The sequence below is a fragment of the Euprymna scolopes genome, chromosome 42 (assembly GCF_053919585.1).
Source record: "Euprymna scolopes isolate OS-2025 chromosome 42, ASM5391958v1, whole genome shotgun sequence".
In the NCBI taxonomy this organism is placed as follows: Eukaryota; Metazoa; Mollusca; class Cephalopoda; order Sepiida; family Sepiolidae; genus Euprymna; species Euprymna scolopes.
In genome coordinates, this window is record NC_136523.1 from 65,474,582 (window position 1) to 65,500,163 (window position 25,582).

The 25,582-nt window shown below is 31.0% G+C and overlaps 1 protein-coding gene across 4 annotated transcripts in view; it reads right to left on the reverse strand.

Annotated features, from left to right (window-relative positions):
• Positions 1-14,607: 14,607 nt before the first annotated feature.
• The window catches only part of LOC145267167 (triacylglycerol hydrolase DDHD2-like), a 118,761-nt gene continuing 107,786 nt past the window's right edge, over positions 14,608-25,582 (reverse strand). For all 4 annotated transcript variants that reach the window (XM_080123219.1, XM_080123218.1, XM_080123217.1 and 1 more), the window contains 4 exons: positions 24,093-24,186; positions 21,527-21,727; positions 19,355-19,493; positions 14,608-15,177 (listed from right to left, as the gene is read on the reverse strand). In XM_080123219.1, coding sequence (XP_079979345.1) covers positions 14,802-15,177; positions 19,355-19,493; positions 21,527-21,727; positions 24,093-24,186 — 810 coding nt within the window. In that variant the 3' untranslated portion in view covers positions 14,608-14,801. The remainder of the gene's footprint in view (positions 15,178-19,354; positions 19,494-21,526; positions 21,728-24,092; positions 24,187-25,582) is intronic.

The following is a 25,582-nucleotide window of genomic DNA, read 5'->3' on the forward strand; positions in this document are numbered from 1 at the left end:
GGTTGAAAGACCATTCAAAGAAATAATACATAAACTGACTATAGAAAACGGGGTAATATGTAATGGAGACTTGGTAGCCCCCCCCCTCCCCTCAGAAACACAGAGGAGACAGGTTATAAAAAGTGTACATGATGTACATTGTGGAGTAGCAAAAAAGATTCAAATTGGAAGCATGGTGGCCAGGGTAATCAAGAGACGTAGAGGACTATATAAAAAGATGCACAAAATGCACAGAACTCAAGAATTTCAAACAAAAGAAAATACATGTATGGCCCCGAGAAGCAGAACTGTGGAGCAGAATACGCATGGATCATGCCTATGTCAATGAGATGGGACTATTATTAATATTAGTAGACGCATATTCAGGTTGGCCTGAAGTGGTGAGAGTACCTGATAAAAAAGTACCACCGTAAAACAAATATTAAGAGTAATATTTTCGAAAAATGGGATACCGAGACATTGGTGACGGATAACACGCCAGAATTTTCGGATTTGCATGAATGGTTAAGAAAAATAGGATGCAAACCTTACAAGACCCCTCCCTACCACCCTCAAAGTAATGGGATAGCTGAAAGGATGATCCAGACGGTAAATAAGGGCATAAAAGCATGCATCCAACAGAAGGAGAAAACCGATGCTTTCCTACCAAGATTATTACTAAGTTATAGACCAATTCTGCATGCAGGCAGGCTAGAAAGTCCATCTGCCTTAATAGGCAGACAATTAAAGTCCCCTTTGACTATGTCATATGCCACAAATCAAAAGATGTGGTACAAAAGAAATAGGAATACGGAAGCCGAGACAGCAGAATTTATTATGCATAAAGGATATAATACTGCAATATTAAATAAAGAAAATGGGAACATATATATATTAATGACATCAAAGGGATGTAGTGTTTACCTGATATATGCAATGATAAACTTCAAACTAATATAAATAACAGTATTTATATATAGAAAATTTAATCCCAACCAAATAAAAAAGGTCAATACGCAATAGAGAGTAGAAAGAAATTAAAACTGTAAGTTGAAATTTGCAATCAAAATTTATTGTTCGACTGAATACTCCAAAAAACAATTTACAAAGTCTTTATTCTGCGGAGTTTCAAAGAATGCTATTCTTGTTATTCTTCTCATCATCTCCTATATATATATATATATATATATATATATATATGCATATATATGTATATATATATATATATATATACACACATACATAGACACACATAAGGACAATTATATACATATATACAAATTATAATAGATGATACTACCACCACAACCACTAATAATAATAATAATAATAATAAATACTCCAAAAAACAATTCACAAAGTACTTATTCCGTGGAGTTTCAAAGAATGCTATTCTTCCTATTCTTCTCATCAGAGGACAGAAAGAAATCAGCAAATTATATTTGTAGCAATGTTAGAATTTGCTGGTTATGGCATTAAATGAAACTGCAATAATGTACATGTCCTTTAAAAAATGAATGAAAAATGTAGGAGATGTAAAAAAAATATATTATTACATTATATTTTTTATATGTATATTTATTTATTCTTTTTCACTTTTTTATCATTATCAGTATGTTATTAACATCATCTTTCTTATTATCATTGCCACTTAAATTCTGTGCATTTTTAGGGGAAGTTACGACCTTGCCAGTTGGACTTAGGGTTAGTGCTAAAAATTTAGTGAACATCCCTACAAAGTTAGAATATGATGATCATGTCACATTAACTTTATATACGGAATTTAACTGCCCAAAATTCTAAAATTATTGTTTTTTTCTTTCCACCAAGTTTTTTAAGGTGTTAGCATGTAATCACCTAAAACAAAAAGAAAACCTCATTTTTATCTGCGGGTGTTTGTACACATAGAGGTACGAAACAAAAAATATATATATATAACAAATCAATGTTATCAAAGGAAACAATATATATAACAAATAAATGTTATCAAAGGTAAACAATATATATAACAAATCAATGTTAGGTAAACAATATATATAACAAATCAATGTTATCAAAGGTAAGATAAGTTACTTTTCTACCTAACTGGATAAGTTTTTAGTGTTTTTACTTAATATGTTTATATGTTTATTCAGTTCGAAAAACGAGTAATGTTGAATGCTGCCGAAAAACAAGAAAAGATGGCCACGATGTCTTTGAAGACTCGATAATCACTTCAAAATAAGAAATAAAACAAAAAGTGGTGGTAGAAATCCACCCAATAAATGTCACAGTAGTATTTATTAAATTTTGACATTATTAGTAATAATGATATTTCTATTATCTGTATCTGTTTCTTTTTGCATTTTAAAACAAATCAATCTCTTACATATTTGTCATATTAACAATAATCAACCAAATTTAGGATAAAAACATGAACATTCTTTGGTAGAGAGAACGAACAGATTAGTTAACAATCTCCGCTCCATTCTTTTCAGGTTAAGAATGCTTTCCTCAATAGTAACCATGTTATTTAGATACTCATTCTTGACATGTTAACTTTTCTCTTCCTATGCCGTCTTATTTTGCATACCAGTCGTCAACTATTTTCGATAAATTGTCAGATTGTGTTAGGTAGCTAGATAGGTAGTTATATCGATAGCCATAAAGTGCCAGATAGTTAGCTAGCCAGATGGTAATATATAGCCAGATAGTGCAGATCGTCAGGTAAGTGCCTGATAACTAGATAGATAACCAGACGACTGTATAGATAGTCAGATAATGCTATTGACTTATGCTGGGTGTTTTTGTTGAAGTTTCTGATGCATTTCATCTATTTGTTGACATACTTTTCCACTGTAATGGATGTATTCAAAAAAACTGTAATGGATGTATTAAAAAAAACTGTAATGGATGTATTCAAAAAACTGTAATCGATGTATTCAAAAAACTGTAATGGATGAATTCAAAAAGCTGTAATGGATGTATTCAAAAAACTGTAATGGATGAATTCAAAAAACTGTAATGGATGTATTCAAAAAACTGTAATGGATGTATTCAAAAAACTGTAATGGATGAATTCAAAAAACTGTAATGGATGAATTCAAAAAACTGTAATGGATGAATTCAAAGAACTGTAATGGATGTATTCAAAAAACTGTAATGGATGTATTCAAAAAACTGTAATGGATGAATTCAAAAAACTGTAATGGATGTATTCTAAAAACTGTAATGGATGTATTCAAAAAACTGTAATGGATGTATTCAAAAAACTGTAATGGATGTATTCAAAAAACTGTAATGGATGTATTCAAAAAACTGTAATGGATGAATTCAAAAAACTGTAATGGATGTATTCAAAAAACTGTAATGGATGAATTCAAAAAACTGTAATGGATGTATTCAAAAAACTGTAATGGATGTATTCAAAAAACTGTAATGGATGTATTCAAAAAACTGTAATGGATGTATTCAAAAAACTGTAATGGATGAATTCAAAAAACTGTAATGGATGAAGCAAGTTGCAGACCACCAAACAGTCAGCATCACCAATTGTCATAAAGAACCCACTTTTCATTGCAAGTCACAACCTAGTCGCGAACTGGGTTGTTCTTGTATAAAAGAAGGGAAGGTGACACTTCGTAACAGCTTTTCTTTTGGTTGTCATTCAATTCATGAGGTACCAATTTATCAATTTTTTTTTTTCAAGTGGTTGGAAATTGTTGTATACATTACGTCTCATTCACAAGTTCTCGAACAGTTGTGTGTGGATTGGGTTTGATCGTTGTCAACATCCGATGGTCGACCATAACGCTTATCATCTTCATGACTCTCGTCGTCGTAATGAAATTTCATAAACCACCATCGTGCCATGTTTTACCCAGGAACCACTACTAGGTTCCTGGGCAAAACACTTCATTTATGTCGTAAACTGTTTCAGTAGCTTTTCATTGTGCAAATTTGCTTTTTTTTTCTATTAAACGTTCTTAAAAGAAGACATAATAGTTTTAAAACAATTGTAATTCAACTGATTAGATAGAGTGAAAAACGATCTTTAAAATAATACATAGAGTAAAGGTATTATAATGAAAACTTATTTGAAAATACGTCATTTGAAATCATAATTAAAAATTATGCAATAACTTTCTAGTCAACCTCAAGTAGATAACCAGATTGCTAGATAGATAGCCAAATAGTTCGATATTAATAGCCAGAGATATAGTGATAGCTACATAAACAGATCTTTATAGATAAGTCAGATAGTGCCAGATCAAAAGTCAGCTAGATTTATAGCCAGATATAGATATTTTACAGAGCCAGATAGTGCCAGATAGCAACGGCCACATAGTGCAAGAGGCAACTAGATTGATAGTCAATAGTGCAAATCGGATAGCGAGATAACCAGCTATCTACTTATCTATCTATATAGATAGTCATAGTGCATGATAGCTGGATGTATTACCAGATAGCCAGGTCGATAGATTGCTATATAGCCAGATAGACAGATATCTAAAGATAGCCAGATAGAGGACTAGATAGTGTCAGCCATGTAGATTGGAAGCTATGTAGATAATGCAAGATAGCTAGATGGATATTCAGAAAGCAATAAGCCAGATCATGCCAAATGGATAGATATTTAAAAAAAATTTTTTTTTTATTACATTTTCACCCCAAACAAGGCAAATTGCCACTTTGGTATAGGGGGCTACTATCAGGGGCAACAACTACTGGGGTACTATGTAGGGATTTGGGCAGCAAGATGTCGGTTCATGTTACACTTGAACTTCTGCACGTCAGTACTGTTGGGGAAGCAGGGACCGGAATGGAATTCCAGAGTCTAGCGGTTCTGGGGAAGAAACTATTAGAGTAAAAAGATCTTTTACATCTAGGGATCTCTACAGTGTGGGGGTGGAATTTAGCAGCCTGTCGGGTTTGTCGAGGGTGCTCACGTCGTGGGGGCACAAGTGCTTGCAGTTCGTTAGAGCATTCACCACTAAAATACTTGTAGAAAAGGCAGAGGGATGCAACATTTCGTCGATGGGACAGAGGCTGAAGCTTAGATGCCAGTTCAGGGCCTATCATGTTTGCGACTCTCTTTTGAACGTTGTCAAGGAGCGAGAGACTAGTAGCAGATGCACCAGTCCAGATGTGACAGCAATATTCCATACATGGGCGAATGGTGGCCTTATAGAGGTACAGGATACTTTCGGGTGTTAGTAGTTTTCTAGCACGGTAGAGAGAGCCTACCTTTCTTGCAGCGGCCCTGGCAATGCCTTCAATGTAATTGTTCCAACTCATGTTTCCTGTGAACGTTAGGCCAAGAAGTTTGAAAGATGTACTCTCAGATAAAGAGTCGTTGGCCATTGCTATAGGTGGTAGAGAGGGTTTCTTGTAATTATTGAATGAAACTAGTTTAGTCTTGGCAGCATTGAACGCGACCAACCACTTTTGTCCCCATTCCACCACAGATTGGAGGTCTTCCTCTAGTGTTTCTGCCATTTCTTTAGAAATGTGTTCATTCGTCTTCCTGTCGTGCCTGCCATAGAGTGTAGTGTCCTCAGCATATATACCCATCTCAGAGGCAATTTTGTCGGAGAGGTCATTTATGAATATCAGGAACAATAGAGGTCGAAGGATAGAACCCTGGGGCACCCCTGCATTTATATCATATTGTTTAGATGTACGACCATCAAGGACAACCTGGATTTTTCTCTTATCTAAGAAAGAATTTAATTATGTTAAGTATTCTACCAGTGATACCGTATGATCTAATTTCCCTGAGGAGACCCTCATGCCATACCCTGTCAAAAGCCTTAGATATATCTAGAGCTACCGCTCTGCCTTCCCCCACTTTGTCCAGTGAATGGTATATACGTTCAGAGATCACAGTTAGGATGTCTGCTGTGGAACGGGCTTGTCTAAATCCATATTATTTGTCAGTCAGAAGTTTAGCATCTGTAAGATGATGGACTACAGCATGGTTAATTAAGGTCTCAAATATTTTGGCAAAAAGTGGGAAGAGGCTAATGTGGCGATAATTTGATGGGTCAGTCCTTTCGCCAGAATTCTTGAATACTGGTACAACAGAAGCAGTTTTCCAACAGCCCGGAAAGCAAGCTTCATTAAGGCATTTGTTGTAGAGTTTGGAGAGAACTGGAGCTACTTCGGCTAAGCACTTCTTTCATAGCACAGCCGGGATAAGACCAGGTCCACATACTTTTGAGGTGTCAAGGTTTTTTATGATAGCATGCACCTGAGCAGGGGTGGTTTTCAGATCATCCAGCATGGCGTCTGTTCGCACAGGAAAGTCAGGTAGGAGGCGGCTGGAAGGGTCCAGTGTGGAGTTTGAGGCAAACCGACTGGCAAGCATGTTAGCCTTGTCGGTTGCTGAGGAGACAACCTCGTGATTGTTGGTTAGTGGGGGAATTGTTGATTGTCCATTATTTACTACACGTATAGTTTTTTGCCTGGCAATCTGTGTAGCTATTTCCCTAACTGTGGTATCTATATAACTATCTAGCTTTCTGACACGGTCATATTTATTGCTTAATAGCAATCTAGCACTCTTGTAATCTATTTAGCTAAACATCTATATAGGTTAACTATATAGCTATCTGGCTATATAATCTGGTTCACTTGCTATCTATACAGTTATTAAGCTATTTGTATAGCTATCGGACACCATCTAGCTATTCATATAGCTATCTAGTACTATCTGGACATCTATATAGATATCACTTCAGCTACTCGACTATCTCTATAGCTATTGTTATTAAAGGGCATTTTTCTTATAAATGTATAAAATAATATAAAGTTATAATAAAGTATTCTGATAAGTCACAGTTACTAAAATAAATAAAGTCTCATTAAAACAAATAATGATAGAACAAAGAAATCAAGAATATAGAATCTTTTAGAACATTTGTAAAAAGGAAAGATCGAGAAATATGCAAATTAGATATTACTAAAACCTATATAAATTGGCTGCTTCAAAGCCGCCAGTTATTTGCTAAGATGCTATTAACAAGATATGGATTGAATGAAATTCTTTTTTGCTAATTCCAGTTCATTCCAGGAATAATGACCAGCCACAAGGAACTACCAAAAAATCTATTTATCCCTTGCAGAAAATATTTGATTTCTTGCCTTCTTAAAAACTGCAACCTTACATTCATTTTCAAAGCTAGTAACAGTATTAGTAATGCAAAGTTTATTTTCTTGTATTTTATTTGTATGTGTTTCATGTTAAAATGTTTTTGTATTTTAGCTCTGTGTTTTTTGTTTGTTTTACTTTTCAATTTGTTCACTTAGATCAACACAATCACATATATTCTTGCATATATAACTGGAAGTATCTGGCTATCAAACCAGCTATCTGGTACTATCTGGCTATCTATATAAACTATTTAGTACTATCTGGCTTTTTACAGCAAGATAGTCAAATAGCTAGATAGCTGTGGATCTATCAATCTAACTATTGGTTCTGCCTAGCTATCTAGCTATCGTTTTTTTTTTATCTGACTATATAGCTTTCTACAGCTATATGTATAGATATCTAGCTATCAATATAGCTATCTAGCTATGGTACAATCTGGCCCTATTTGGCTATCTATCAATCTATCTGGCTATATATGCATGTATAGATAACTATCTGACATTATTTATCCAGCTATCTGGCCGTATCTATATCTCTATGGCTATATATAGTTGTCTAGCTTTCTGTATCTGGCTATCTATATATCAATCTGGCTATTGATTTGGCACATCTAGTTATCTCGCAGTCCATTTAGCTATCTAATAATATATCTAATTGGCTACCTATCTGGCAGCTACTTATATAGCTATGTGGCCATTAATCTAGCTATCTGGTATTATCTGGCTCTCTAGTTTTATCACAGATATACCTACCTGACTATCCATCTTATCTAGCTATCTATATAGTAATCTGTATTTATCTTGCTATCTGGCAGTATCTGGCTGGCAATACCTGGCTATCTATATAAATTCTTTCTACACAGCCTATCTATATGAATATCTGTCTATCTTGAATGTGACAATATCTGGCTATCTTCATAGCACTGTCTGGCTATGTATATATCTATATAGCTGTCTGAATACTATCAATCTAGCAATCTGTCCATCTATTTTGTTATCTGGTACTATCGATCACCTTAGATATATAACACTACATTTGGATATGTATATAGCCATTAGGCTATGTACATATCTCTCTGACACAGTCCATTAATAGAACTATCTTGCACTATGTGGTTATCTACATAGCAATATAGCTATCTGGTTATCTATGTAGCTTCCTACTTATCTATCTGGCAACCTGGCACTATTTTACCATCTGTTTTACTATCTAGTTATCTGGCACTCTTGCTATTTGTGGCCATGCTATCTAGCTATCCAGCACTGGCTTCATATAGCTATCTGGCAATTTTTATATCTGCTATTATTAGCTGTTTGGCACTGTATCTATCTAATGTGGCACCATCTGGCTAAGTATATGGTTATCTGGCTAGCACTATATGGTTTTCTATATAGCTATCTGGATACCTCTATCGCTATCTAGCTATCTACATCGGTATCTGGATGTCCATCTTGCTATCTAGTACTATTTATTTACATAGTTCTCCGATTATTTGTCTTGCTATTTCGCACTATCTGGATTGCACTATCTTGCTATCTATATAATTATCTGGTTATCTATCTTTCTAGGTATCTGTCACGATTTGGCTATCTCTCTACCACTTTCTATCTATCCAGCTATATATAGCTATCTGCCTATCTATATAGCTGTCATCCTATTTATCTTGCCATTTGGCACTACCTGGCTATCCATTGATTTATATGGCTATTAATCTAGCTATCTGGCACATTTTTCCTATTTTCTGTCCAATATGATTGATTCGTCTTGTGGAAGGTTTATTCTGAACATCTGGTTTGTGGCTTTTATGTAAAATATTTCTTTCTTTTGTAAAGTGTGGTTTGATCAACAGAAGATGTATGGAAACAGAGAAAACCGTTTGAATGAGAAGAGGAGGAAGTACACAGATACGCAAGAGCAGCACACACATCAACGGTAGTTAATAACGATTAGTGTAGCACGTGTGGACGATACTTTCAAGCCTGTATTGATCTGAAAGTCATCTGTATTTTATCTGTTTTTTTCAAAGATGTTTCAAATTATTGATTGCTTTAACGATACAATCTAATTTTCTCTGGAAATGGTTTTTACTTTTGTGGAAGGTTATGTCTTTGGCAATTCTTATCAAATCCATCTTAAAACTGTAGAGTTGTTCAATAGGAGATGCAGATTCTTTATTTCTGAAACTGATGTAATCCTTTTGATTATTAGCTTTTGATTTTACCCAGAATAATGTATATCTTCCACTTCATTCATCTCAATAGTTCTTTCATAGTAAGGATGAGTTTTTTTTTCTGTTTATTAGTAGTTTTTTTTTGTGTGTTTTTATAATTAACAATCCAACATTTAAGAGCAATAAAGATGCTGATATTATTCCAGGTTAAATTATTAAAAAAAACAAAAAAAAAAAACAATGAATTAAACGAGTAGCAATACCAAACAACATACCATTTAGCGTTGGACAAGGCTCATTCTGCTCCTTAATCTGACGATCATAGTAATTAATAGACTTCTCCTATGTCAATCAAGATAAAACTTATATGACTGGAATCAAAATAAAATTTTCTTGTATGGTATTTTTAAAATGATATTTTAATATTTTTTGTGATGATTTGTTTATTCCAAGAAATCGAGATTTAATACCGCCTATTAACTATGAAACACGCTGCCATGGCAGGTATACGAGTGGTAAATGACTTTCTGATGTTTTGGGTTTGTTCATATAAATACTCAACAATGATGTTTCATATTTTAAACCAATAAGAGAAAAGAATTGTCTTTACAATAGAATTTGTACAAAAAACTTGCAACTTTCCAGTCAAAAGTTAGAACATTAATCTAGTACAAAAATAAATCAAGATAGAAATCTTGTTAAAATGGTATGTAATAGTCATATCTTGCTATAAAATGGTATGTAATAGTCATATCTTGCTATAAAATTTTAAAAGAATTGGTTAAGAACTTTTTACATGCCTTAATAAAAATGATAGTGAATGTCGATATTTGATTTTTTTTTAATGCTGTCGGTCACAAGCGATATAAATTCATAAAATGTTTACAAAGTGGTTTTTATTTTTTTAATTATTTAGAAGACAAGTTTTGGATTATGAAAACAAAAAAGGAATATTTTTGGTAATGTCTTATTTTAGTGTTGGAAAAAAATTTTTTTCAAAAAATATTCAATTAAAAACAAAAAAATTGAATACAAACAAATGAAAAACATCTTTAAAGAAAATAGGAATGTTTAATACAACAAATTAGACATCCAAAAATGTTATTTTTATACACGTTTATATTATAATCTATCACTGTTAATAAATACTGAAAATTTCATTAAAATTGGTTGCTTTCTTGAATTTTGGTAAATTTTTAAGTGAAAGAGAGGGGGTCTGCAGTTTGTAACTCTAAAATAGAGTCCCCCAAACTTCTGAAACACTTTTAGAAACCCATTCTTAACATAGGATACAAAGGTATTTTGTAACTATTCTGTACTTTCATCTAACAATTTAATAAAAAAGGATACTGAAAAACTTGAAAATAGAATTACAAAACTAGTGCTGTAATTTTGTTTTATTTCATTAAAAAAATTGTTTTTGTTTAATTTTAATTCAAACGGCTTCACTTGAAACCACTTTATTTTTTATTCAAGCACAAGAATGCTTTTAAATGAGTTAAAACACACAAACCACTTATCTCGCCTATTTATTGGGTTTCTTTTACAATCCACAGAGGTATGAAAAAGTGGTAACAAATATATAACAAAAGCAAGATAAGTTACTTTTTTACCTACCTCAATTATTAGTTGGTAAATATTTGGTTCGAAAAACAAGTAGTGTTGAGAATTACATGAGAATAAGAAAAAAGGCCATCATGTCTCTTCAATGACTTAGAAATAAAAAATTATACAAAATAGTGGCAGAAATCCACCCAATAATTGTCACAGCAACTTCATAAAAAAAACAAACTTAATTATGCTAACTAGTTTAATGTACTTAAAAACATAATTGTAACCTGTACCAAATTTCCTTTAATTTGATATGCTATAAGCCATATTTTGGTAATTTCTCTGAATCGTGTTGTGGTGGCCATTTTGGATTTCCTGGTTGCCATCTTGGATTTTTCATGATATGATAATGACAAATGATAGTCCATGAGAATAAAACTTCATATGATGATAAAGCCTAATCCTAACCATATTTTTTGGATGTTTTTGTGATGTTTCTACTTAAAGCCGTTAAAATGGAATTTAAATATACTAATTAATATGCTAATTAGTCCATAAGTTATCAAGTGAGAGGGGCGTAAATAATGCCAACTGAAGCTTCATGCTATTATATGTTCAAAATTTTATCATATCTTAAGATCTTTATATTATTTTATTATATTTTTTATTAGGTTTTATTCGTATTACTGTCAGAAAAAAATGGCAACTAAAAATGATAATATTTTATTAAAAATATTTTTATATTACTTATTTGTTGCAGGTTTTTATGAAAGCATATCTTTTATGTCAGTTAATGATAGCTCATTGCTGCACACAAACAGTGAAAGATTCAACCAAATACATAATCTTCTGTACAAAGGTAACAATATGAATACCTTTGCTGTATGTTTAAATGAAATCTGCACAAAGTTGACAATAAAATCAGTGAAATTGAATTAAATCTTTTGCATTATATGAATAAAGTTTTGTATGAAAATTGGTTTCATATTTTTTAATGTCCTACTTTTAACATTTTATATGGTTTTAATTTTATATGGTTCTAATTTATGAAATTATTAACTTTGCTTTTGCATATTTTTTAAAAGCATTATAAGAAAATGAAAATATTTCTATGATCACATTAGCTTATCTTAAAGAAACAATTTTCTGTATAATAAACTCTTTTACAAATGCAGTAAAATCAGGTATATTTTTTAAATTCCAAAGTCATTTTTTTAAGTTGAACAAAATAATCACTTTTATTGATTGTCTTTGGTTCCCGACCAAAATTTAAAATGGATGACCTTTTAAAATACAGCAAATCACAAAGAAAAATAATTTTAAAAGTTTTATTTGGTTAAGGGAGAGCAGAAAGTTTACTATGGGTTCACTTATGGCAGTCATGTCATTCTTGCTCACTTTCTATTTTACCCTTTAATACTAACATTTTGTGAACAATCTTTCTGACAAAGGGTGAAGAATTACTGTTTTCTGAGTTAGCTGCTGCTTTGAGGGGATGATATGCAGAGATTTTGATTCTTTCATAGTATTCGTTATCATTCAATCATCAATCTGTTTATTTCTTTATCCCTTATTCTTGAGTGTCTTTTTAGCCTTGATATGTGCCAATTCATGAGCTAACACAAAAAAGATTTGTAAACAAGTTGCTATTTTTTACCCATAGATTGTAATTTCCAGAGTGTGTAATTAGTGTGTAATTCAACCACAATCAATCCAGTCTGGGACATTAACCATTTGATGAAACATGGAAACATTACAGATTTGGAAAAATTAATTAAAGACTTTGATTTTAGAAGCAACCAATATTTTTATGGAAGAAATTGCCTTAGCATATGGACAAGAACTTGTAGAAACTTCACAGCACTTTCTATATAAATCTGTATAATTTATTAGAATTTTTTTAGAACAATAAGTCTGCCAGGGTCAATACTATTAAGAAGAACTTAACCTATTCTTAATGTAAAAATGATATTCATTATCAGCTAAATATTCTTTGATCAAAACGAATATGTCTTTAATTGTAAAAATTTTTTTTGAAACAATATTCTTTGCTTTCTTATTGTAAAAATATTTGTCAGCAAAACATTCTTCGAATCAATAAAATGAATGTCACTTGTTTAAAATATTTATTTTATTGTTTTAATTGATATAATCTGATTTTGGAACAATTCATTTAAAAATAAATGCATAAAATCGAATTTTTTTATCATAGCAACGTTAGATTAAACACTTTGCTGATTGAATGAGTACATTTTTTAAATGTGCATTTTGCATTTTATCTGCTTTTAAATTATTGTTTTAATGATACAATCCAATTAACCAGTGATAAATTATGTGTGAACAAGAAATGCAATATAAAAGACAATTTCACGTATACACCTTGCACGATCATCAAAGATGCAATCTAAAAAAAATAGTTTTAAAATTGCATCTGAGGTCATGTGTCGAACATGAAATCTATATATATAAAATGCAAAATGTGTGTGACCATTTCGTGTATGTCTTCAAAAGGCTTTTCGAGCACACGCTCCCGGGGTCGTTACTATCGCTTACAACTGTTTATATGGGTCCTATATCATAATATGTAGGATTTGGGAACGCGGGTCGTCTCTAGATTTATTTATGTCGACTTTTATGAGATTCATGCTATTTCGCTTTGTCCCCGGTTCGTCCTGCATTTAAGTATAAATACAGTGAAAAACGTTGGGTTCTCGGCTTTTGCTCTGCTTTCCCCCCCCTTCCCACCATCATCTGGGAATGAAGTGAAAACTAAAAATAACGATCACGCGATGACCTCATTTAGCGTTGTCCTGTCAATTAAACCTCTTTTAGCTTTATAAGCTTTAACTTAACACGCTAATCAATTATTCTCACTCGTGGTCCAGACCGTTAAGTAGTTGGCATTGGTTTCCACATTGTTTTTTACATCGTCTTTTTTATAATATTTAAGCAGGATTATTAATTACCTCCCCCCTCCATACACACCTACAAACACCCGGGCAACGCCGGGTACCCCCCCCCCCCTAGTGCAATATAAAAGACAATTTCACATATACACCTTGCACGATCATCAAAGATGCAATCTAAAAAAATAGTTTTAAAATTGCATCTGAGGTCATGTGTCGAACATGAAACTCAAACAAATGCAGTTTGACTAGGATCAAAGTGTAGTGTCTGTTCTATCCAAAAAGGGTTCAATAATATTGTCAGGAACGCATTTATGCTTGATATCCCTAGAATAAAAATATACCACAAACTCTTACATGGGTTCTGGAGGTAGGATCAATGTAGTGTCCAAAATCATAATATCTGTGGCGTTTTTGGAATTCAAATATATTCTCCATAATCAAATATATTTTGAAACTACACTTAACAAAGTAGTTAGATAAGTAGGTTTCAGATTGGACAAAGGTGGTACAATTTATGTTGTGGGGTCTGGCAGACATCTGCAGAATGGAAATATGGCACAAGGGTTTTGGAGATAGATTCCCATAACCAGATATATTCTGAAATTGTATTAACCAGAATAATATTTCAGTTTAAACAAAAGTGGTATAATAATATTGTGGGGTCTGCATTCATGACAAAAAATTCTACTCCCTTTAAGCACAGCAACTCCAACAGAAAAAAAGATACAGATGTGGAATTTCCACACGTTCTGTTAATAATTATAAATACCATTATTACTCATTTGAATGTTTAACAAGAAAAATTAAATGCAAAAAACATGGAGTCAGAATGAAAAAAAAAACAAAAAAAAAACATTGCATGATTTTTTTTATATTTTCAGTTTATTGCCACACGTTTAATCTAAATCATCCATGCTTTCTTCTTTCCTGTTTCTGTCGAGACATGGAATTGAAAATACCTTGTTCTGTTTTTCTTCTTCTTCTTGTGTTTTCATAACCAGTGCCCGCCACCCATACAATGCCCCATAAAATAAAGAACAAAATTTTATTTAATTTCCTATTTTCCCGATTTCACAAATCCTGTAAGTGGAGGTGGACCAATATTTGCTATTGGGGGTGGATGTGACACATTGGGCATCCTTGTGGGTAGCCCGATGGGGCTTGGGAAACCAGCTGTCATTGGCATGGGAGAGGGCGTACTTGTTGAACTTGAAGTTGGTAGGTAACCAGATGTAGGCAGTGGCTGTGAGGGAGAAGAAAGTGGAACTGGTCCTTGGGGAGGAGGTGCATGCATATTAATACCAACACTGCTTGGTGTTGTGGGTATAGAACCCTGCCGAGTTGCCTGGGAGTCCGGCCATGGCATTTGAGGTCTCACACCAATCAAACTGTAGAGTTCCTTCAGCACCAACAACACAGTGTCTTCAGACTCCCTGTAAGAGTAAAAGAAAATAAGATTTGAAAACAAACATTGGTCAACAAGATCGTTCAAGTAACTCGATAGATGCACCAAAAAAAAACCTGATTTTTATAAAGTACTAACCTTTTAATAACGTGTAAAAACTTAAAACCAATCGGATTATTAATTTACAAATTACAATCATTTAAGTGAAGCTACTGTTGTAAAGATTGAAAACAATAAAACAAAATATGATTTTTATGTGTTTTGATATAGCATTGCTTTTTTTATGTGTTTTGATATAGCATTGCTTTTTTTATGTGTTTTGATATAGCATTGCTTTTTTTTATGTGTTTTGATATAGCATTGCTTTTTTTTATGTGTTTTGATATAGCATTGCTTTTTTTTACGTGTTTTGATATAGCATTGCTTTTTTTATGTGTTTTGATATAGCATTGCTTTTTTTTATGTGTTTTGATATAGCATTGCTTTTTTTTATGTGTTTTTATATAGCATTGCTTTTTTTATGTGTTTTGATATAGCATTGCTTTTTTTATGTGCTTTGATTTAGCATTGTTCATCCAAAGCAATGGCGTAAAAAGTTATTTGGAATCTGTCGCAAATAGTTAAGTGGTTGCTTATTTTAAATGCAATCATAGAAATATGAATGGTGTTGAACACTAAGAAAGTCATTCTAGTAAGTTTGTCATTTTTCCATTGTGCATGTATTGATATTTATTTTAAGGTGTGATTAAGGGATTTTTAAATATAAATCAGTTAAGAAGTTTATTTTATATGATTTCATTATTTTGTATGATTTCATTATTTGTATGATTTCATTATTTTGTATGATTTCATTATTTTGTATGATTTCATTATTTTGTATGATTTCATTATTTTGTATGATTTCATTATTTTATATGATTTCATTATTTTGTATGATTTCATTATTTTATATGATTTCATTATTTTGTATGATTTCATTATTTTGTATGATTTCATTATTTTGTATGATTTCATTATTTTGTATGATTTCATTATTTTGTATGATTTCATTATTTTATATGATTTCATTATTTTGTATGATTTCATTATTTTGTATGATTTCATTATTTTATATGATTTCATTATTTTGTATGATTTCATTATTTTATATGATTTCATTATTTTATATGATTTCATTATTTTATATGATTTCATTATTTTGTATGATTTCATTATTTTGTATGATTTCATTATTTTGTATGATTTCATTATTTTATGATTTCATTATTTTGTATGATTTCATTATTTTGTATGATTTCATTATTTTGTATGATTTCATTATTTTATATGATTTCATTATTTTATATGATTTCATTATTTTATATGATTTCATTATTTTATATGATTTCATTATTTTGTATGATTTCATTATTTTGTATGATTTCATTATTTTATATGATTTCATTATTTTATATGATTTCATTATTTTATATGATTTCATTATTTTATATGATTTCATTATTTTGTATGATTTCATTATTTTGTATGATTTCATTATTTTGTATGATTTCATTATTTTATATGATTTCATTATTTTGTATGATTTCATTATTTTATATGATTTCATTATTTTATATGATTTCATTATTTTATATGATTTCATTATTTTGTATGATTTCATTATTTTGTATGATTTCATTATTTTATATGATTTCATTATTTTGTATGATTTCATTATTTTATATGATTTCATTATTTTATATGATTTCATTATTTTGTATGATTTCATTATTTTATATGATTTCATTATTTTATATGATTTCATTATTTTGTATGATTTCATTATTTTATATGATTTCATTATTTTATATGATTTCATTATTTTGTATGATTTCATTATTTTATATGATTTCATTATTTTATATGATTTCATTATTTTGTATGATTTCATTATTTTGTATGATTTCATTATTTTGTATGATTTCATTATTTTATATGATTTCATTATTTTGTATGATTTCATTATTTTGTATGATTTCATTATTTTGTATGATTTCATTATTTTGTATGATTTCATTATTTTGTATGATTTCATTATTTTGTATGATTTCATTATTTTATATGATTTCATTATTTTATATGATTTCATTATTTTATATGATTTCATTATTTTATATGATTTCATTATTTTATATGATTTCATTATTTTGTATGATTTCATTATTTTGAGATGTGCAAGGTTACATTGATTACATTAAGAACTATCAATACTGAATATTGTTATGAATTATTTGTAGGAATTTAAATGAAGAAAAATCTGTTTTTTCACCAGTGTTGCAAATCGATTGCAATAATGTCAAAATTGTCCCTAATCTGCAGATATAGCTTCCAGTACTACTTAGAGACTTCACCTCAGAAGAATTGCTCTGAGTGGAAAACATTTGAAACAGATGACGTGACATCGGAAACTGAGTTACATTTTGAAGCAAAAGACATACCGTTCTATAAAAATATATTAATTTTCTAGAGGAACATTGGTATAGAAGTCAACAAAGAAAGTTGAATTTTACCAAAAATTTATTTTATTAGTTAGGCTCGTAAATAATTAAGTGATGTAAGCAAAAGTGAAAATTAATATTTTATTAAAAAAATAAAATAAAATAATATAAAATAAAAAAAAATAAAATAAAAAAAATAAACCCCAATTTCTTTTTTATAATCATACTAGCAGACTACCTGGCATTGCTTAGTCATAAAATATGCTTAAATGATATTCATGCAAATTTCATATTTATTATTATACAGCCAATTTTCTAATGATTATCATATTGTACCCAATATGTAATAATGATTTCAAAAGTTTAAAAAATATAATAGGACTTGGGTGCCATCAGCTAGAATCAAAACCAAAACACATAATTCTCCAGCATTATTCGTTACAATCATATGCATATAAAAACTTTTGAAAAAATGTATATTTGCACATGCATAGAAATAACCTGTTTAGTTGACTTTTTCAATTTTCATCCCTTATAAGCTATTTTTACTGGCAAAAAAATAAATCAAATTTGTTTCACAGGTCTAAATCTTATATAGATCAAATTTCAAGTCTGTAATTGACAGAGTAGTTTGGTAGAGATCATTCCAAAGATAGACAAAGTCATTTTTCTATATATACTAGCACACCACCCAGTGTTGCCCAGTCATAAAATACACTTAAATATGATATTTTAATTTATGTAGATTTTGTATTTATTATTATAGAGCCAATTCTCTCTTGATTATTATGTTATACAAAAAACTAAAAATAATAATTATATTTAATAAATCAAAAACTGGTTCATTTCCATGGTAACCAATTTTTTTAGGGTGGGGATTAAAGATCTAGTGTCAGATGACCATGTGTTATTAAAAATAGAATTCCTTAAGAAAATTTTGGAAGCGAAGACCTAGAGTCAACAAAATGCAATTTCAATCAGAAGTGTTGACCTAGTTCAACTTTATTATATATCATTCTTCTCATTGAAGACAGAGCTATGCATTGAGACCATCATGAAACTGAAGGAAGCCATCAGAAAGGAAATCAGAGTCATACCTTAGTAGGTTTGTAAGGATGATATAGACAAATGTTCCAGAATAACAAAAAAGATTCGAAAAAATCTTATGTTTTTAATACAATAGACAAGTTATCACCAAAGTTTCTTTTAATTCCTGTAGAAAATTTACTTTTTGGGGGTGGGAGGGGGAGGTATTTGTATGAATTTAATAATTTCCATTAAAAATTCCATGTTTTACTAGAGTTTAACAAAATGTACCTATAAAAAGATTCGAGGTTACATCAGCCAAAAATACCTGACGTAAATAATCCCACCTAATCCGACAAGCAGCAAAATTCCACCCCTTCATTGTTAAAAGGTATTTAGATGCTCTAATAGTTTCTTCTCTCTGATTGTACTAACTTGCAGAAATTTAAATATAATGTAAACAAATACCTCACTACTCAACTCCTTACATAATGACCCTGTATGCATGGCACCTCATCTTGTTTGGGGCGAATAAGAGTTAGAAAATGTTTTTTAATAACATTCAAGACGAGAACAGTAGTTTCAATAATGAAATAATTCAATAGGTTGCATCGTTATGAGGAAATTGGGTGTTTTTACTTTTATCCACAGTATTAGTACATAGATAGCAATTGGATGATTTATAAATAGTGTGAAACTCACCAATAACATCCATGACTTGCTAATGCAAATAAGTAATCATTAAAGCTTTCAATTGGTTTCTCTTGTAGAACATAATCAATTCGTCGGCCTTCATTCAACTGTCCCATACTGATCTCATCATCATGGCTTGAAGCAATGGCTGAAAGGAACACAAAAGTAACATTTCAGTAAAAATTCAAACAAATACAAAACAATTCCTAAAAAATTTTATTTTTATGGATTCAAACCCATGTTTAATGAGTGACAATACGAGTAACTTTTTAATTAAAGTAGAAATAAGTTAAGACATAGTAAATACACACACATGAAAAATGTCTTACATCAAGTTCCTGCTTTTTCATCTTCAGCAATGCTTAACTGACTTATAACATTTACTTTGTCAACTTCCAGCTCAAGGACTTGACTGATCATGTGCGCACGAGCAAATTCATTAATCGAATTTCATATTTCACATACAATGACCATGACTCAAACAACTGACATTATGTTTTCGTTTTTTAAAGTTCTGCTGAAACAGCAGTTGCAATAACTTCCAGCTAGAGGTCATGGGTTCAAATGTCAAAAAACATCAACAATTATAATGTGGATAGAAGAAACCATTCTTGCTTGTTCTTGCATGGCATACAATGCTAGTCTTGAGCATTTGAAAGCACAAAGGACTATTACGGAGACATTTTGAGAATACATAAACCACAAATTTATATTACTATTATTATAATACACTAAGGCATTTCATGTTCGTACATATAAATGAATAAATGAGATTGTCCAATCAGTAAAGATGGTGATTGGTGATTCATTTGATGTTGCTATGGTAACACTTTTTAACTTTACTCATTTTAAAATTTCAAAAAATTACATCATCTCAATTAAAACAGTATAAATTTTAACATTTAGTTAACATTTAACAAAAAAATGATGTTCTATTCATTTGAAGAAGAAGACAGAATACTTATTTTAAAAAGAATAAAATTGCTACATTTTTAAATAGAGATTTTTTTATTTAAAAAATAACTGACTATAACAATTATTTTTATGAAAAAAGAAAGTCATTTTTTTTAATAGTATTGGTCTTAACAGGTATTTATTTCAAAAGGAATATTATTAAAAATATCATAAATTATACAGATTGATGTAGAAAACACTGTGGAATTTCCATGATGTCCTACTAGTAATATCATAATACATATCCATATGTATACTTGCTTTATGAAATATTGCTTTAAATAACGAAACAACTTAATTGCAAATGACTCACCATTTTGTTTCTGCTTAGAATTTGGAAATTTTTTAAAAAACATGGTCAATTAAATACAGTTTTTTTTTGCTTGTCTTCGCTTTTCCCATTAGGGAATTTTCAGCAATAGTCAGCCAAAACATTAGAATAGTTTATTATAAACAGAAGTAAAGGTTGGCTGTTTTTGTTTTACGGCATATCAACCTTTTTCAGGTTATTTAATGCCGAATCTAGTTATTTTTATGAACCCTTTTTAATGGAGTATATATTTTTTTTTTAAGTCAGATTCTATTCAACCCATTGTTGGGACCCTAACAGGTACTACCACTCCGTCTGGGTCAGAGTGGACCTGGGAGCAATGGCAATTAAAGGGTGGCTCCACACTCCCTAAGGCCCGCAAGGTGGGGCCTCACCATCGGATATAGTTTTAAGTCATATCCAGGACCAGAAGTAAAGGTAGTAATACTATTCAACTTGTATCTGGAGAGGGAAATATAAAGAGTAGAAACAAAGACTAATTTGCGATTTTATCTTTTTACATTTTTTATATAAATGCCTTGGTGAAATCCCCCCCCCCCCCATTTAAACAATCTAGCCAGATGAGTAACCTAACGGGTCACATTTTTTTCACATTACAGTATAAATACACGCAAAGGAAATATCATAACTAGTACATTATTTAACTTGTATCCATAGAGCAAGGGAGATAAAGCAAAAAAAAAAAAAAAGATTAACTTGATTGGCTTTTTTTTTTACAGATCCAAACAATTTAACACAAGTTTAATAGGTGAACCAATGAGTCTCATTTTCTTTCTAGTGATAGTATAAATATGTTAGACACTATATATATATATATATATATATATATATATATATACACACACACACACAAAAAAAAAAATACAGAAGAAAAAAAAGAAAGAAAAAAGTCTTACATCCAGTTTCTGCTCTTTCATCTTCAGCAATGCTTAACTGACTTATAACATCATTTACTTCTTTGTCAACTTCGAGCTCAAAGGCTTGACTGGTCGTGTGTGCACGAGCAAATTCATTAATTGAATTCCAAGTACTTTTCAGCGATTCAATAATCTTATGTTTAATATCTGCTCCAACTCGAGTTAAACTTTCACGTAATTCTGCAAAACAAATTTAAATTAATGAAAAGTAAATTCTATTTTATAATAAATTAATAGTAATCATAGTTTATCAGTTTTTTTGTCTTTTAGAAAACAATTTGGTAAACTGCTTAAAATGTCTTTTTATATAAGGATTCACTACTTATCAAAGCGAAAAGCCACTTGGGGATAAGAGTTAATGAGATTTTCAGTTGGATGACGGAACTATGAAATGATTAAGAACAATCTTTGATTAATTAACATGTTGACTTGACAGGTATTTATTGACATTAAACTTTATAATAACCATGTTGCAATGTTTTTGAAATGAGGATTGATCATTCAATATTGGATTCTTTCAGTTATTTTTTTATTTTATTTTCATGTTTTGGCTGATTTTACCTCTGAACTTCTTGTTGAAATGTGCAAATTCCAGAGTTCTACAGAAGGATTCCCTAAGTTTGACAGCTGGTCGGAGGTTACACTGACCAAAACGTGAAAACGATACTCAAGATGAGAACAGTAGTCCAAAGAATTCAAATAATACAAACCATGTTGTAGTCTAGAGGGAAACATTTCCATGATAATGTGTTTAACAGATGAGAAGTCCTTGGAAAGAAACTTTGTTCATAAAGTTTATGATTGCAATTGCAGCTCAGTTGAGCACCTATCATGGAACTACTGATAGAGTCCAACTTTATGTGATGGCCATCTGTTTAAAATGAATGACAATGATGACTTTCTCTATTGCCATTTAGCTACAGAGATTGATAGTTGAATGACACCAGCTCTTAAAAAGCAAGGAGATAAAATTGGAATATGTGTGTGACAAGATTAAAAAAGTTTTTATACCGTTCTATGTTGATATGACATTATTTTTGTAACATTGTTCATTGTACAAATTTGAAGATGGCAGCAGTGATGATGATGGTCTCCCAGTCCACCATTTTTGATTCAAAGTGTATTGATCATGATGAAAGAAACTGTTCTTAAAATAAAACACAAAACCACACAGATAACATTCACTATTTTATTGCAGTTATCTGGAAAGTCGTTCTCAGAGAACTATGCTTGTTTTTACCTGATGGAAGAGGGAAAGCACCCTCAGTGGTCTAGACACAAGCCATTGTTTGATATGTCCAATACTGACAAAGAATCCTTATATTAAAATGTATAAAGCAGGAATAGAAGTAGCCACTGGCTAAAAATGGCTGAAATCCTTTTGTGTACAAAGACAACACCAAAAAGAAAATGACAACTTTTCCTTTTTTTTAAACAAATCCAATCAGTTTCAAGTCACAATTAAGAGAAAGACACAGAGTGTACATGTGGGTGGAAGCAGACAGGAAATCACTTTTTGATTAAAAAAAAAAAAAAAGTTGTCTAAATGAAAATGTGTGACTGCTACTTTATTCTCTGCTTATAGCAGATAAAAAAAATGTGTAAATAAAAAAAAATTCAAAGGTCACAACCAAATTTGAGACACTGAACTTTTTTTTTAAATATTGCCTGATACACGACGTAATTAGATTTTTTTTTTTTTACTTTAAAACAATATTCAATCCACATTCATTTGAAATCACTTTTTTTTTCTTTTAAGTAAATTTCTTTTTTATATGTAAATTGGAATTTTTGAGATGAGAGTTGATAATGCAAATTAATCAAATGACTACAATCCTTTGTGGAAGCGGAATTTTCCACCACATTAAAAATTGACATTTCAGCCTATGTAACCTCCAACTTACATTGGGAATCTTTATGTCAAACTCAAAAATTTATATGAAGATTCAAATTGAACCATTTATTTATCCACAGTAGATTGTTCTTGTTCTGTCAGCTATGATCAGATAGTAATTTTATTTTATTCTAAATATTATCTGCATCAACATCTAAAAAATCTGTCACTTAAAACTGTTACTCATTGCACCACATTTCTATATGGATAAATTCGTGAGTTTGAAAAGATGCACTTGAAAATGGTCAGAGATTACATTGGTCGAAACATCAGTTTTTTTAATGTGGAGGAAAATTCAGCTTCTACAAAAGGATGCTCTAGACGAGAACAAAAATAAAAATTTCTTATTTTACACGAGGACAAAACAGTTACCACTCCTTGATTCCAGTACTAAGGCTGAGAAGATAAAAATTAGTGAAACCAAAATTTACAGCACACCACCAGAATTTGGAAGTACACAAAAGTGAAATAGTCATGAAAAAAAAAGGGAGGAGATAAATGTAATTTCAAATTAAAAAGGAACATTAAAATAATTTTTAAAAATTAAAATAAAAAATAAAAGTAAAAAAATCTTTTCATGCAATAAATGAGAATGTATGAAATGAGAAAATCCTTTAGAGGCGATTTTTTTCCGCTAAAAAAAAGTCTTACCTAAATGCAATCGTTTACGTCCTTTATGATGCGGCATCAGAACTGGTTTGTGGTTGGAAGCAAATGGATTCACAAGTGGTTCCAATCGATAAGCCTACAAGAATTAAATAATCATAATCAATTTCTGATAATCCACTTTTGCTATGTTTAAAACTAACCAACAAGACATGTTGAAATATACATTGAAATATTGCTGTGAATGTGTTAAGCAACATAGAACATGGTCAGTACTAAAATGGGTGACCATTTGGGAATTCCAGGTGCTGTATGTGCTTTCCGCTTATCTCGGCATTGTTTCCAGTCGTCCTGGACTTCTTATCACTGGACTCAAGCAATGCCGACTCAGCAAAAGTGTTGTTGGTATTTGTGCAATCCTTGCCTCACGTGTTGCTGCCCTTACAGGGGGTATCCATTGTGTTTCGCGACTGACCAGAGTTAATGTGATATGTATATGATATATACAGGGTGCAAACAATATTTGTTTGCACAATGATTGTCTGGGGGGAAAAGAAAGGAATTTCATTCTTTTTTTTATTAACTTGGGCCAACTTGTTTTCATAAATTATTGACTTCACTTGATGAACTTTGGCTTTGATGACAATCTTGAGGTGGCCTCGGAATTGACGACACATCTTCACTGTTTCCCAAATAAACATTTTCCCTACTGTAAAAATATTGAGTGCTACTAAAGCACGATTCCTACCCTCAAAGTTCTACTATAGTGTGATTCCTACCCTATATTTCGGGTCTAAGTTGATTCCTACGAAAAGAGAATAAAAAAAAAACTTCTTGACACTATTTTATTCTATTCTATAAAACATGCTGAAAAATCGATAAAACGAACTATCAAAATTAACTTTGGTTGTCAATACTGCAAAATTGAATTTTCACTAATTTAGTAAAAATAATAAAAACTTGTTTGATGTTGCTTAAGATTGCTACATAGTGGTCTTGATCTCAAAACATGTCAGTGGTCTTGATCTCAAAACATGTCAGCTGCGTTCAACCAAATGTGACTGGAGTAGATGCTGTGGAATTCCTCATTTTTCTTCAAAATCTTAATCTTGCTGTCTAACCAAGTCCTCTCTGTATTTTGATCTACATAGTGTTCCTGGTGATGTACTATTTTGTGATTGTACCCAGCTTGATGACATTGCCTATAAGCTGGCTATTCATAAGAATATATTGTTGAACCTACTTCTACTTCGTGTTCAATGATAGAGATTAACATTGCTGCATCTCATTTGCGTATGTAGAAGTACCTGACATCGGTACCTCAACAATCCAAAGAACCATGGACCATCAATGTGTGTGCCATGGCTCCAATGATTTTGCACTAAATTTCCAATGTTTTCTTCGGCAGGTTCATCTCCAGCTGATAGTTACGATTGTATTTCCAACAAATTGTATTTCCAACAGATGGCCACAATTGTATTTCCGGCACCATGCAAATCTGGCCTCATCTACTTGTATTGGGTTGTCTGTTGTTG